Source organism: Bison bison, unplaced genomic scaffold (genome assembly GCF_000754665.1).
Source record: "Bison bison bison isolate TAMUID 2011002044 unplaced genomic scaffold, Bison_UMD1.0 scf7180017864162, whole genome shotgun sequence".
NCBI classification, from domain to species: Eukaryota; Metazoa; Chordata; class Mammalia; order Artiodactyla; family Bovidae; genus Bison; species Bison bison.
The window spans coordinates 3,156,812-3,172,949 of record NW_011494734.1 but is presented as its reverse complement, the minus strand read 5'-3'; the positions used below and the strand labels follow the sequence as shown (position 1 = coordinate 3,172,949).

Below are 16,138 nucleotides of genomic sequence, written 5' to 3'. Positions count from 1 at the left end.
AAGAAATATTATGTGTAACAATGTATATCTCAATAAAAATAAATGCACACACAACCCCCCTACATAGAGAATTCGGCCTGGTGTAGTTCTTCCTGTGTGTATCCTTGGTCTCTACCTCACCCACTTCAATTTGGAGAAACTAAAAAAAAAAGCAATTGCCACTTAAAATCCTATCTCTTTCGTGAATAAACGACACCAACAACACTGGCCAGGATGTTAATCAAAGGCCCTACTCTGTAAAGGATCCATCTGACAATTCTTAGATCACTGTGTCTATAATGTTTTTTGTTTCATCTAAATAACTGGTCTGCTTTTATCATATGAAGGCAAAATAACCTTTCACGATAGCTAAGAATGAATGCTCCTTTAGCACTTACTAAGTATCAGCGGAGTTCTAAGCGTTTTTTTAATAGTTAATCCTGAGTATCAACTACAGTCAGGATAGCCGGTTCCTGGTAAAAATGATCCCCCTTTCCCTGCCTGTGGCTTCTCAATGCTCTGTAATCTTTATTTTTTTTAAGGAGTTATTGTGTATGTATTTCATTGTAAACTGTTACAAATTTTTTTAATTAAAAAAATTTTAATCGATGTATAGTTAATTTACAATGCTGTGTTAGTTTCATGTGTACAGCAAAGTGATTCAATTATACATATATATTCTTTTTCAGATTCTTCTCCCTTATTAGAAGATACTGAGTATAGTTCCCCGTGTTATACAGTAGGTCCTTCTTATTTGTGGGTGTTTAGTCACTAAGTAGTCACTAAGTAGTTTAAGTCAGACTCTTTTGAGACCCCCATAGATTGTAGCCTGCCAGCCTCCTCTGTGCATCAGATTTCCCAGGCAAGAATACAGGAGTGGGTTGCCATTTCCTTCTCCAGGGAATCATCCTGATCCAGGGTTCGCACCTGAGTCTTCTCATTGGCAAGCAGATTCTTTGCCACTGAGCCACCAGGGAAGCCCCTTTGTTATTTACCTAGTTTCAAATTGTTTTTCCATGGAATATTGACCAGGTACAAATTAATGAAAAGAAGAAAATAACATGTCTCCTTTGCAAGTTGCACTTGACTTGTGTTATACTAAAGTTCCCCAAAGCAGGAGGCTTATTGTACAGAATTCTATGAACCCTTCATCCAGCTCCCACAAGGGTGGCATCTTACACAGCTACCCTGCAATATCAAAACCAGTACATTGACCCTGGAAGGACAGGTGCTGAAGCTGAAGCTCCAGTACTTTGGCCACCTGATGCAAACAACTGATTCGTTGAAAAGACCCTGATGCTGGGAAAGATTGAAGGCAGGAGGAGAAGGGGGGGACAGAGGATGAGATGGTTGAATGGCATCACCAACTCAATGGACATGAGTTTGAGCATGTTCCAGGAGTTGGTGATGGACAGGAAACCTGGCGTTCTATAGTCCATGGGGTCGCAAAGAGTCAGACATGACTGAGTGAGTGAACTGAATTGAACTGAAGCTTCTCCCTGAGTTTTTTTTTTTTTTTTAACAAAGAGCAACACCCACTCCCTACTACAGTAAACAGACACACACTAGACTATCTCTGATTAGAAAGAATTGCTTTCAGTCACAGGTCTTCAGATCTGCCTTTCTCTGTCCCCAGGTACAGATGAGTAAGTGCTATCAGATGGCATGTCCCTGTCACTGTGGTGGAGCCAAAATCATACCTGGGATAGGTCAGAGTTCCAGGGCTGCTGTGCTATGCATTGGCATTGTACAGGAAAAGGGTGTATCGTTTGATAGGCTTTGAGGCCCTTGAAAGGATTCACTTATCTACAGCCTTCACCTTTGCTTCTATATGGTTATTGGATTATCTCAAAGTACATCTGCTCTTTCTACAGTCTGTCCTGGCAGCTTTAGCACTTGGAAACTTGAAAGGAATGCTGATGCAGTTTGTGGAAATACGAAGATTGTGGCGAAAGGATAAGTATGATTGTGTAAGTAGAGGTGATATTATCTGAGAGAAGAATTGGAATTGCATTTTAATGCTGATGTAAAATGTATATTTATATTGTAAACAAAGGGAAATTTTGTTTCTATCTACCTGTTCAAATAACCTAAGTTTGTTTTATTTATTTAAGTTTTATCTTGAAACTGCACACTCTAATGATTATTCTCTGGGATTTTAATGAAAAAGGATGAGTTACTTACAAGTAGGAAATAGTCCATGAAGCACAAAGAGAAAACTTCTTAGATCTCTTCTTAAAATTCTTGTAGTTATCTCTAATGCCACAGAAACTCTGAATCTTACGGTATTCATTGCTTCTGGTCTTCATTACCTCATATGGCAGTGTCCAGAGAATCTATGAAGAACTCAAATTCTGAACATCCCTTTTGGAAACACTCTGTAAAGGCTCCCCTCACTCTCAACAAGCCTTGCTCTGAGAAGCTGTGTCCCTAAATTACATCAGGGTCAAAGTCTGCGTTGTAAAAAGGCTTGTTAACATAGCCTATGGTTCTTAACAAGCATAAAGTAATAAGCCAGGTTTAGTTTTGCAGCTGCTAGATCAGTGTTCGGGACTTGTAACTTTTGGGACATGCTAGGAGTCTGGTACAGATGAAAGTGTTAGTTGCTCAGTCGTGTCCAACTTTTTGTGACCTTATGGACTATAGCCCACCCACTAGGCTCCTCTGTCCATGGAATTCTCCAAGCAAGAATACTAAAGTGGGTAGCCATTCTCTTCTCCAGGGCATCTTCCTGACTCAGGAATTGAACCCTGGTCTCCTGCATTGCAGGCAGATTCTTTACTAGGTGGGCCCCCTAGGGAAGCCCCCGGCAGAGACAGTAGCCTTTAATTAAATCAGCAGACCAAAAGTAAGATATTAGTCCAGATTCTACTGATTAATAACAAACAGCAACCGGTTCTGGAATTTTAGCTAGGACAGATTCAGTCATTTCCTTAACTGGTTCAGGGATGGGATTAGAAAATGGATACACTCTCTTGGGATTTTTGAAAAGATTTGCTTGTGCTTCTGCAGCTTCTGAACCTGAGCCAGCAGAATGACCAGAAGGCAGCTCCCTTCTACTGTGTACTCCTGACCTCTGCTTTGGGCCCTAGAAGTTCATGCTTTCTTATAGCTCTGAACCTAGGACACTGTATTTGAATCAGAGTAGTAAACGGTAATGTATGTGTTGCTTTTTTTTGACAGCTAATCTGGGTCATGACCTTCATCTTTGCCGTTGTCCTGGGGCTCGGTTTAGGCCTGGCAGCTAGTGTGGCATTTCAGCTCCTGACTATCGTCTTCAGGACTCAGTTGTAAGTGCTCATTGTGGTCTGCATCCTTGCAGGCTTTGACTTGCCTGGGTCAGAGGAGGAAAAAAACCTGTCACTGGTTAGGGGGAAAGCAGTTTAGTTGATAAGTATGCAAATCTATCAAGACTGGCCAGACTGGGACTTCCCTGGTGGTCCAGTGGTTGACTCTGCACTCTCAGTGCAGGGGTGTGGGTTTGATTTTGGTTGGGGAACTAAGATCCCACAAGCCTTACAATGCAAACCCCACCCTGCTAAAAGAAAAGAAAAGAGGATTGGCCAGTCTATTCTGCCTCACTCCAAGGCCTGATGGCAAAAGATGGCCCAACCTTACATCAGCCGAATCCTACCAGTTGTTGGTCTGCTTCCTTCTTTGACAATTCAAATAAATCATAAATCTCTGAGTCTGTTTACCCAGCTGTAAACTGGAAGTAATTCTGAGCAAGTTTACTGTCTTTGCCTCAGACTTGTTAAACACAGGGCAAGTGTTCCTGAGAAGATTCTGAGATTCTGTGTGTCTGAGGGAGGGTTGTTCCTCTGGGCAGGTTGTTAGATTGGACTTCCACCTGGAAATCATGGAGCTGGATTTAGAGAACTTTTCAAAGGCCCCTTTCAACCTAAAATGCCACAAAAGCCACTTAGAAGTCTTGATTTTTTAACAGAATTCAAACAGATTTCCCGTCCAAACATCTTCTGGATTCTTAAATCTGTTATAAAATATCACCACCATGTGGTCACTCAGTTTTTGATGGATTATATGACGTGACAGAGAGAGAAAGCTTCTTGGGATCTAAGGTGTTCTACAACAGAAGGTGTTATCATACTTAAATTTGATGGACTGATGGAATACATTTACATTGAGATGTTCCCACACTCTTCTATTCACTTATTTCATTCATTTCTTTGGGACTCATCAAACATAAGAGACAAATTGAGCGGTTGTAGGCAAGTCATAACACTTCTCCATGTCCTCATCCATACAACAAGGTTATTGTATCTGCCTTATTTCACCCAATAACTGTAATATTCAGAATCAAAATGGCAAAGGCATATGGAAGTGCTTTGTAAACTGGATGTGGGAGATGGGAGAGGAGACAGTTTCGGAGCTGTGGGAGGGTCAGTCAAACAAGGTGTTTGCCCTCCAGGGCATGATGGCATGACAATTTTCCAATCTTTAAATTTTAAATTGGATAAGTGAGCCTGCTTTGCGATGCTAGGAAAACACCAGTGTTAGCCTTATAGGCTTAATAAATATGCATGAATGATTCACTTGGTGTTGATTTTCCCTACAGTCCCAAATGCAGCATGCTGGCTAATGTTGGAAGGAGCAACATCTATAAGAATAGAAAAGATTATTCTGAAGTAAGGTTCATTTTTTTACTCTTATTTGCTAAGTAATATTAACATAAATCTAATGGGCACCATCTAATATGATTTATCTGCCTTACAGATATATGAACCAGAAGGCGTGAAGATTTTCAGATGTCCATCTCCTATCTACTTTGCAAACATTAGTTTCTTTAAGCAGAAACTTATCGATGCTGTAAGGTTTGGGGTTATTAATTTTTTTTTTTAATTCCACTGAATACCTAGGAATGAAATACTTATTCTATAACAAGGAGGAGGGTCACTGATTTTACATATACTGCAGATGCGTAGTGTTCATATTTTTGTATCCTTTGTCCCAGGTGGAACTATCTTATAAGGGGTCCATTAATATGTTAGGAAACAAGACTCTTTATATAAGGTCCAATATAGAGACTCTTTTTATTATATATTGCTGTAAAGTAAAAAGACTTACCATAAGATAGATGGTCTCCTATAGATTTTCCTTGGGAATCAACTTCAGAAACAATATTTGACTGCATCACTGAAGAGATTCAGGATAGCAAGTGAATACTTAGAAATGAATAAATAAAATATAAATGAATATTTAACACTAAATAACAACTAGTGTCCCTGGTGGACTGGAAAGAAGCTGACAAAAAAGCAGACTTTAAGGTTAAGAAACAAAAGCTCAGCACTCTTTCATGTTCTTTCTGGTACACTCTGTCCCTCACATAGAGCTTGCCTTAAACCCTAACTATTTTTAGTCATCTGTTATGCATCAAATATCTTTCTACCCAAGTTTTTTTTTTTTTTTACAAAAATGGGATCAGATTGTCTATCTGGCTTTAGATGCTGTTCTTTTCACTTAATCTAGTATCTTTTCATCTCACTACATTTTTTGGTCAAGAGTTTTTTATTATATAATTTGATCCTCCTTATTACTCTGGGCTTCCCAGGTGGTGTTAGTGGTAAAGAACCCTCCTGCCAATGCAGGAGACATAAGAGATGAGGATTTGATCCCTGGGTCAAAAAGATCCTCTGGAGGAGGAAATGGCAACCCACTCCAGTATTCTTGCCTGGAGAATCCCATGGACAGAGGAGCCTGGTGGTCTACAGTCCATGGAGTTGCAAAGTCAGACAAGACTGAAGCGACTAAGCACGCACACACGTACTTATTACTCTGGAGCTAAATATTACTGCAATAAGAACACATTTGTTTTGGAAAGGAAAAAATGAAAGTTACCCTCAGATCTAATACTAAAATTATAAAAAGTTCATATAATAGATATTATAAAGTATAATTGTAAAAATTCTAATAGAATAAAAAATATCTAGAAGCAGGATACTAATTAGATATGACTCATATTCAACAAATGGAAAAAAATAAAATGAAATTCCCTAAGGGTTTTGTGGAAAGAAAACAAAAACTTCAAATACAGTTTAGATCCATTTGTGGATACTCTAGGGATAAGACCTGAATGGTACAGAGGTTTCTGAATGTTAGTTAACTGCATACGGAGTAGCAGACCATAGGTCTGATACAATGCCCTCAATGATGATGTTAAATTTTGAATTTCAATGCAAATTTTAATTTTAATGTAAATATCTTTCATATATGTCCCAGTCCCTCAACCCATCCCATTTAATTATGCTATAACTATCCCATTTAATTAAGTAGAATTATACTATAGCTAGAATTAGGTTATATAAGTAGAATTATGCTATACAAGTAGCAGAATATTCAGCATTCTTGTAACACAGCAATGGTTTTTCAGATTGGCTTTCGTCCACTTCGAATTCTTCGCAAGCGCAACAAGGCTTTGAAGAAAATCCGAAAACTGCAGAAGAAAGGCCTGCTACAAGTAACACCAGTAAGCTTCTTTCTCACATTTCTACATATTACAGCTAAAAGCTTAGTAAAATGTAGTTCAAGTGGTTGGTTCCATTCCTTTTAATGAAATGGCAGATAAACAAGGTACTTCGTGTGTCGATTAGTGTCATATTTTTAGGGGTCTCTTTAAAATTGTATTCTCCAGGGAAAATTTTTATTCTCCAAATAAAATAATTAAAATCCCATCACTTGAGCCAACTTTGACTCTATGCTTCAGAAATTCACTGGTTTACCTTGACATTCAGTGCTTTTCTTGGTCAGAGTTTTTATACATGTGAGTATCCTCTCTTGCAGAAAGGATTTATATGTACTGTTGATGGCTTTAAAGATTCTGATGAAGAGCTGGACAATGATAAGATTGAAGAGCTGGATCAGCCCATCAATACCAAAGACCTGCCTTTCCAAATAGACTGGAATGCTAATCTTCCTCTCAACATTGTGGTCCCTAAAATCAACCTCCACAGCCTCATTCTTGACTTTTCAGCAGTGTCATTTCTTGATGTTTCTTCAATGAGGGGTCTCAAAACGGTAATTTATTTCCTGAATGAAAACAACTAATCAGTGACTAAAGGTTAAAAAAAAAATTTGTACATGTGGACGGATGTTCCTTTAGATAACACATGCATGCTTAAGCAGAAGTAAAATTTAATCTTAGAATATTTCATGGAGGGAGTGCAGGTGGGGTGTGTTTGGTGAACTCTTTAAAAGTGCATTTCCCATGAGACTGCATATAATTTCTAACATGTGCTTATAGACAATACTGCTCACAATCCTATTAAATTCCAATTCTGCTGTGCTTCAAATCCTTGTGGGTGTTCTATTGGACTGAAATAGAGATCTTGCAAGAAAGTAGAATAGTGGTCCTTTTATTTTCATCCTCATCTGTCATAAGCCAATGAACTTTAACTTGGCTATATAACAATTTGTCCTTTTTTTTAAGTTAGATATATGAAAGAATATATGTCACATATGATTTTAAAAAACAGAACTGGAACAATCTGGTTGCAAGCTATTTCCTTACCACAGGTTTGTCAACGTTTCTAAAAGAGTTTCTAACAGAAATGCTGAAACAGATATAAAGAAAATTTAAGAATGCCACATCCCCCTCTTTTGCTTTTTTTTTTAAACAGAAATCTGCCTACATAAAAACTGAGCTAAGATCTATTAAGTATAGGTGAACTGGATATAAAATTAGAAAACAGGATTAATTTCATCTCCTTCAAACTTAACCTTTTAAAAAAATCTTAGTATCACATGACCTTTGAGACTTTGCTTTGCTTGCTTTTGTCTATTTATTTTTGTTTTGAAGGAGAAATACACATAACATTTATTTTTTGATCTTGGCATATAGCACAAAGGACAGGGACTCTACATTAGGTTTCCTGAAGGTCCCAATTCTTACTTCAGCCCAGTACAGCCTCCAAGTTTTTACTGATGATAATAATAGTGATATTAATGATCACTACTGATATTAATGTAAACGGGACAAGCTACTTTCCTTACCTTTTATAACCTTTCTCACATCACTACTGGCATTTGTTATGAGCCTAGAGACCAGGAAAATGGATAAAGATTCTTTGGTGCTAGACACATACAGGCACTGTGGACAGGAATAATGAACAACATATGGGTTATGGGTTTTTTAAAACTTTTATATAGATAGAAAGCTCTAGTAAAGATCATTCCATAGAATAAACTGTTTAAAAATTACATCAGAGTTCCTCTTGTGAATCAGAGCAGACATTTTTTCATTATACTTCCTTCAAGAATGATCATCTTTAACTTTTTACTGAAGAGGAGAGTTCTTTCCTTTAGACTTCTGTCATAGAGCCTTGTTATTAATTTTAGTATCTCTATAGTATTATCTCTTTTCAAAATGTAAAGGGCTCTGAAAGCAACATATTAGCATAAGACACAATTATGATAGTTTTCTTTACATTTCTGACAAGTGAAACTGTTCCCTAAGGAAGGTCTGCTTTCTTTTTAACAGATTCTGCAAGAATTTATCAGGATCCAGGTAGATGTGTATATTGTTGGAACTGACGGTAAATTGTTTTATTTTCTGATAATCCCTTTACTGCTAGCTCTCAATCTAGACAGCTTCTCCAAAGAACAGGCATTTTTTATGATCACCAAGAAGGTCTAATTTGTAGATTTCCAACAGCAATCTCCAGGGAAACAGCATCTTCATATTTGAGTTGTGTTGAGTCTCAGTGAACTCCAGGAGTTGGTGATGGACAGGGAGGCCTGGTGTGCTGCAATTCATGGGGTCGCAAAGAGTCGGACACGACTGAGCGACTGATCTGATCTGATCTGACACATAATTAACTTTACAATTTGAATTCTAGTTTAACAGGCAGCAAAGGAGTGAATATGTAACCACAGTTTACTGTAAACTTCCTAAAAAAGTAGGTTTGTTTACTCTCTTCCTTGCCTCCATTGAATTAGCCGCCCATAATTACCTGGTTTCTGCTTCACTTCACTGATGAGGCTGCCCTTGCCAAGGTCATCAATGATATCCACGTTGTCAAAGATCAACCACCCCCATCCCAGCCTCATTCTCTTGTAGCTTTAACAGCGGGCTCTTTCTTTGGCCTCTGTCTCCCTGACTTTTGAAAGACCTTTCTTCTGAGTCCCTTCCCACCACTCTCAGAGCTCTGCAGTATCTCACATTGGTTCCTATCCACACTGCTATCTATATGTTAATGAACCCACAAACTGTATCTCCAGCTCAGACCTTTTTTCTGAGCAGCAGACCTGTGTATTCAACCATCTGGATGTCCTCCAACTACCTAAGATACACACATTCAAAACTAAATATATACATCCCCCCAACTACTACTTCTCCTTTTCTATCTTGGTCACTGCATCACCACATACCCACCCAGTTGCCCAAAGTACAAATTTTGGAGCCATCTTTAATCTCTCCTCCCCATTCCTCTATATTCGGTGAGTCACCATGAATATTTCATATTGAATCAGTCTCTTCCTCTCCATTTCTACAGCTTTAATACAGCTCCTTATCATTTCTCATCTAAGTCCTCTGAAAGAACTAATCAGTGTCCTTGTCCACCCCTAGAATGTTCTCCCATCCCATTTTCTGACTCATCCCATTAATCTTTCTCATGAAGCTTATAGTCCAGTGGGAAAGCCTGATAATAAACAAAGATATTTCAGGTAATGATAAATGCTGTGAAGAAAAAAATCAGGGTTGAGACATAGAGCAATAGGGGTAATGCTATTTTACATAGGTGATTAAGGATGTCCAGAAACTCAACATTTGAGCAGAGACTGGAATAAAGTGAACGAATCAATCTTAAAAGTGTCGGGGAGAAAGCATTTTAGGGACGGGAGGACAAGTGAAATTGAGGGAGGCATTAATTTTTCTCTGTACTGGCTCCTGTCCATAAAATCTACAGATCTACTCTAGTTTCAAGGGTTCCTTATAATTAAAAATATCCTCTTAATCTCAGTAATCCATTAAACAATTTTACTCTTCCATCATCCTAGGTCTCTTGAAACCATCTCATCCTGCTGCCTCTGCTGCCTGGCATCCTTCTAGGTCCTTAACTAAGATCATCACCCTTGCTCACTGAGTGCCACCTGCATCCTGACGACCACAATGCCCTCATCTCCCTCTATGGCAGCTACTGCTAGGTCTTGTCCTTGTTGAGTTTCCCTGTGAACAGACTTCCCCACCTCCACGCTTTCATACCTTCTCTTCCTCCTCTCTCCCCAAATCCTAGGCATTCTTTTAAATGGTATCTGCTTCATTAACTAACCCAGAATCCTGCCAAGAGGAAATAACCTTTACCCTTCTCTCTATGAATTTCCATAGCACATGATCTGTGCCCCTCTTATTCATTTGACAACAATGTGAGGACCTACTATATGCTAGGCATTATTTTAGGAACCAAGAAAAAACATTAATTTAAAAAATTAGATTGCTTCCTGCCTCTATGATTCTACACTTTTCATTAAGATAGTATATATGTGCTCTGTCTTCCTCGAGGGCAAGATTCATGTCTAATTTATCTTTTGATCCTACCCAGCCAGAGCTTTGCATATAACAGACATGAGGCAATATTTGATTGACTGATCTGAGCCAAAGCTGCAGGTTAGTTCTTCCAAGAATAATTCCTCAAAGATTACTGGAAAGGTAATGGAGGGAGCCAAGGAAGATGTTTTCTGATGGTATCCAGAAGCTTTAGTAAAATGGACTACAGTAAGCTAATTGGTAAATTCAGAACCATGACATTGGTCCGTGACTGTATGTTCTATTTTGGCAGAACCTCCATTTTTAGTAATAAGCCACCTTTGAAGCTCCTGTTATTAATAAGAGAAATTAACCCACAAGGCTCCTGCCTAAAAGTGTTTCTCATTTGATCCTTTTTGTTTACATAAAGGTATTCTACATGTAATTTTATTAGAAAGATGCCCGTCAGTTCCAGAAGACATTGTACTAATGGTACGCTAATATTGTACTAGGGCAACTCCCAAACACTTTACCGAACATCAGTGAAATGCACATTTGAAAACAGACATTCAAGTCCCCAACCTCAAAGAGAAACCCATGGTCAAACACTTAACTTCTTTCTGTTATTCTTTCTTTCCTCTCTTCAGATGACTTCATTGAAAAGCTTAAACGGTGTGAATTTTTTGATGATGAAGTCAAGGACTCAATATTTTTCTTAACAATCCATGATGCTGTTTTGCATATTTTGATGAAGAAAGATTACAGTACTTCAAAGTTTAATCCCAGTCAGGTATCAACTTTTGGGCAACTTTCACATTTGTATAAACAACCACCTGTACTTCTTAAATTTCTCTTTATTTTTCAATATTAAAAAGCATATTCCTAATTCTTAATTCCATCTTGGTTTTCTCAGGAAGTAGAAGCAAAACTTGATGATTTCACCATCAATACAAACGGAGGATTACGTAATCGGGAATGTCAGGTAAGAATCAGCAGGTTTATGTACATATATATAGACAGTATGACAAAGAACTTTCAAAAATGCTGAGGCCTCTTCCAGCATGCTATAGAAAGTCCAGCACCTGTTTGAGCCTAGAAAACTGAAGCAATCCCAATCTAATAGGGACATTAGGGGAAACTAAACTCAGATCAATATAAAAAGAGATGGAAAACAGTGATACTAGACCTCTTAGTGCAATATTGAGCATACAGAAAGAGAATGTTTTATGTTTTCAAAGTATTTACAACCAAGATCTTATTCTGGTCTCGTCATAATCCATGAGGCAGGGAAGGAAATACTATTTCCAGCTACAGACGAATTCATGATGGAGCTGAGAAGCTAAATACACTTCCTGACCCCTACAGGCATGGGAAGCCCCCAGCCAGGATCTAGCTCAGTGCTGAATGTTAGGTTCCTTCACTTCCTTACCAGAAAGAGTTGCTGAATCATTTAACTGTATAGTGCCATTCCATTCTACAACATTCATTTCTAGAATATTCAGTCCTTTAAAGGTCTGTCCCTAGTTTGGGAAAAGCAGAACTACAAATCAAAATGAGTATCCCCTATAAAGCAAGTATATGGTAGGTGCATTACATTCATGATCTCAATCTTTACAACAACATGCAAAGAAGATATCTTCATTTCACAAATGAGGAAATTAGAAGGGCTCAGAGTTAAACTAATTTGCTTAGGGTCATGCACCAAATTGACAGCAACAGGATTTGAAGCAAGATCTGTCTGATGTCAAGATCTATGCTCTACAGACTATATTATACTGGCTCTATCCTTTCGTGAAAAACTATTGGAAGTGAGGGTCCCAAGGAAGAATCCAATGCTTGTCGTCTTCTCTCATATGAAGAAAGGTCTAAGAAGAGTATCAGAAAGGAATTTAAGTTAGAAGCAATGTATAGCATAAGATAACCTTGCATGATTATTAAGAGTTCAAATAGAAAAACCTTAGATAAAAAAGCCATTCCAGAAATTTAGATAGACCTGAGGGGTGAGGGAACCATGATTCTGCTTCCCGGAAAATTCACACCTAGCACCTTGTCTGAGGATTCTATAGAGAGAGCCTTACCAGAAACCCTCTGCCCAGCAGCTGGACTCAGAATTGTCACCAAATTTTAAGAGACAAAGTAAAGGAACAGAATTTCAATCCAATGTCTGATCAAAGCTTTAGATTTAACACAAGCCCCTTGCATTACTTAGAGGAAGATAAATCGGCGGTTGTGGTTATGCCACCAGTGGTGATTCATGTAAAATCTGAGTGTCCCTGGCCAGCACACATAAGCCCTTGGAGTTTGTGTGGCCCCTGAAACAAATGTGAAGAAATAATTACTACAACACATTATATTATTTTGGTTAAATTAGGCCTTTGAAAAATACACTTCTACTACAACATGGTGTCACATGGGTCTACATTAACCAAATATCCCTGGAAAACGTTTGATCATTAAAATTGAAGACAAATTTGTTGGTGAATCTGGTAAATTCTAGCTCCCAATTTTAATCAGATTGATCATGTTTACTCCTTTTAAATACAAGATATGATTATTAAAAGGGATAGAACTTAACAAGTCTTTTAAAACAAGAACTTTCTCTCTTCTTCCAGGTACCAATTGAAACAAAATTCTAAACAAAATGTAATTCAGAGAGATCCTCATCCATCACATAAAGAAGAACTTTATACCCAGAAAGTTATTAAGTTCATACATTGTATGAAGAATATTTCTGACAGAAATTATGTTTCAAACTTTGGAACGAGATTGTTCTAGCATGGTATATTTTTCACATATCTAGTAACCAATTATGTAAATACTTTTAATTTTCTACCTTGTAGATTTATCAAAAGAAAATTATTTTGTTTATAAGTATTTTTATAGCACTGACAGATTTCCATCCAAGTCACTACTTTTGTGCATAGTTTGCAGTGCATTTGCACCATTGCTTTGAATCTTGTAATTTATATAGTTCATACTAATATATATTCATTTAAAAAAATCAATTGTACAATAGGTGTGTCTTGCTTTATTAAGTTTCTTATTAGCTTTCTGAAACATGTTCACAGTCCTCTTTACAGTGATCTGACTGGAAACCTGCTACATGAGAATCCTTCTAACCTTTCTGCAATGAGACTTATATTTTATAAATTTGTTATTTATTTTATGTAACAGAAATTAAACATCATCACCAACAGTAAAAGATTCAGTGGCCTCTGTTCAACATAAAGCCACTATGTTAATGGGAAAAGTTGTGCCAACTGTTTTAGATCCCACTTCTTAATGTTTATTGTCAGAGTACTCTTTCATTCTTTATTAATAGTCTTACTGAGAGGGCTTGTCTACTTGACTTAAAACCAATTACAGAAAAATAAAACAAAGGCTTACTTACATATCTTCTCTTAATTAAAAACTAGAATCTCAACACTCTTTACAGCAACGTATCTTAAACTTTTTGAGTCATGGACATCTTACAGAGCCTCATGTACCCTATGAACTTTGGGGAAAAAATACACATACACATTTGTGTATGATGCTCTATGAATCCCAGGTTAAGAGCTCTTCCTTTATAGAGGGCAGGGAGTAGAAATTGAAAACATGAGCCTATTTAATTGATCATTTGCCTTGGGAGTGGGACAAATGCCTTACATACAACGGACATGTCTGCATCTTCCCAAGCAAAGGTGCCCTCTATGCTCTTCTTGCCAACCAAAAGGAACAAGCATTCCAATTACCGCACCTCCATCACAATCCATTCAACCATAACATCTTGAGGTTCACTTTCCTCATCCTTAAATGTGCCTCTAAGGTGAATATGCTTTGAGTAAGGGGTATGCATGGAGCTGGGCCTTGACTTGCCTGCCTCAGAGCAAATACTGGAAATTGACTAGGACAAAAACTCTGACCTTTGATTTAGGAAGAGGCCAAGAGATTGGTGCTGGGAGATAAAAAAAACTTACACAAATCAAAGCAAGACTGAAGGGGAGAGGACATCCAATGATCAACTGGGAGACAGAACCACTTGTCAGGAAGCAGCTTTATTACTGAAATTAAGAAAGGTTGGAGCTCATACATGCCAAGCAGGTTTATCTTCAAAATCATTTTCTAATACTAACTTGTGCATGTGATACATATTCTTGTTTAAACACAGTAATTTCTCACTGAGAAACGTAATGTCTTAAATGCAAGCTTGACCACCAACAAAGAGGAATATTTCATATTTGCCTGCCATCTTCACCTGGACATCTACATGCCAAAACTGATCTACTGATCTTCTCCCCCTCATCAGCTCTACTAGCATCTTTCCACCCCAGTTAATGCCAACTCCACAGTTTTCCAGCTGGTCAAGCTGAAAAATCTGTCAGGAAATTCAACTGACTCTACCTTATATCTAGAACCAACTCATTTAACTCTCAAAAAAGTCCCCATAAGGTAGGTTCTACATTTATCCTCATTTTTCAGAAAAGCAAAATAAATCAAGGCTCAAAGATTAAATAATTAGTCCAAATTGCATATACTTGCTAGTTCTATTGGTAGTAGAACCAGAATTCAGTCCAGACAGTCTTGACTCCAGAGCTCAGGCTCTTAACCTTTAGGAAATATTCTCTCTCCAGAGAAACAAAAACCTATCTCAAATGATCTAGCACAAGGCAGGACTAAACTCAGGAACAATATAGATGCATTCTACAGATATGTTCCAAAGTCACTTATTTAGCACTGCACAATTAAAAATACCCAGAAAAGCAATTAGAAAACATTAATTCCAGAATCAAATTATCTCTCATTATGGTTGTATATATATATTACATTTTTGTAATATTTTTTAGTGTTTTTTTTTCTACCTGGACACCGTATTTTGAAAAAGAACATAAAATTTTTTGAGGAAGACTTAGGGACTACTAAATTTAGGGGTTAGAATATAAGCTCCTAATTGGCAGGGATCATATCTATTTTGTTCATCATTATATACCCGTGTCCATCATATAGGTGTTCAATTTACGTGTAGAAATCGAACCCAATCATTACATTCCTTTGCTCAGAACTTCACAATGGCTTGCTATGTCAGAGGAATAAAGTCCAAGCCTTTACAATGGCCTAGGAAGCCTGTGATCTTTCCATTCCACTGTCATTACCTCTCTGACCTCTTCTTACTACTCACTCATTTGTGCTATTCCTCAGAGAATGCCAGGCTTCTTTAAAGCCTTCAGATTTAAAGCCTTCAGATTCTGTCTTCTGCTTGGAAAGTTCTTCCACATATATATGTGGTTAACTCTTAACTACTTCAAATCTTTGCTCAAATGTCAACTTTTCGATGAATCCTATCCAGACTGCTCGATTTACAATCGCAAACCTATCAACACCACATTATTCTTACTTTCCTGACAAGTGTGATTTTATCACACTTCTAGCATGTTATATAATTTAATGAAATTTATTGGTCATCTGTCTCTACAGACTTGTGTATCCCAAGTGATTAGAATGGTGTCTGATCAAGTATACATATCATGTATCACTTATATGCAAAACCTAAAAATAGAAAAAATGAACTTATAAATCAGAAAGAGAACAAACTTAGTTACCAGTGAGGAAGGGCAGTGAAAGCTGCTCAGTCTTGTCCCAGTCTTTGCTACCCCATGGACTACACAGTCCATGGAATTCTCCAGGCCAGAATACCGTGAG

The 16,138-nt window shown here is 37.6% G+C and overlaps 1 protein-coding gene across 1 annotated transcript in view; it reads left to right on the top strand.

The window, feature by feature from the left end:
- SLC26A3 (solute carrier family 26 (anion exchanger), member 3) overlaps positions 1-13,661 on the top strand; it is a 33,645-nt gene extending 19,984 nt beyond the window's left edge. Inside the window, exons 12-21 of the mRNA XM_010841475.1 lie at positions 1,854-1,949; positions 3,163-3,269; positions 4,556-4,625; positions 4,714-4,806; positions 6,368-6,463; positions 6,778-7,011; positions 8,474-8,528; positions 11,107-11,249; positions 11,373-11,441; positions 13,072-13,661. Of these exons, the coding sequence (XP_010839777.1) occupies positions 1,854-1,949; positions 3,163-3,269; positions 4,556-4,625; positions 4,714-4,806; positions 6,368-6,463; positions 6,778-7,011; positions 8,474-8,528; positions 11,107-11,249; positions 11,373-11,441; positions 13,072-13,095 (987 nt within the window). The 3' untranslated portion in view covers positions 13,096-13,661. The remainder of the gene's footprint in view (positions 1-1,853; positions 1,950-3,162; positions 3,270-4,555; positions 4,626-4,713; positions 4,807-6,367; positions 6,464-6,777; positions 7,012-8,473; positions 8,529-11,106; positions 11,250-11,372; positions 11,442-13,071) is intronic.
- Positions 13,662-16,138: the final 2,477 nt, after the last annotated feature.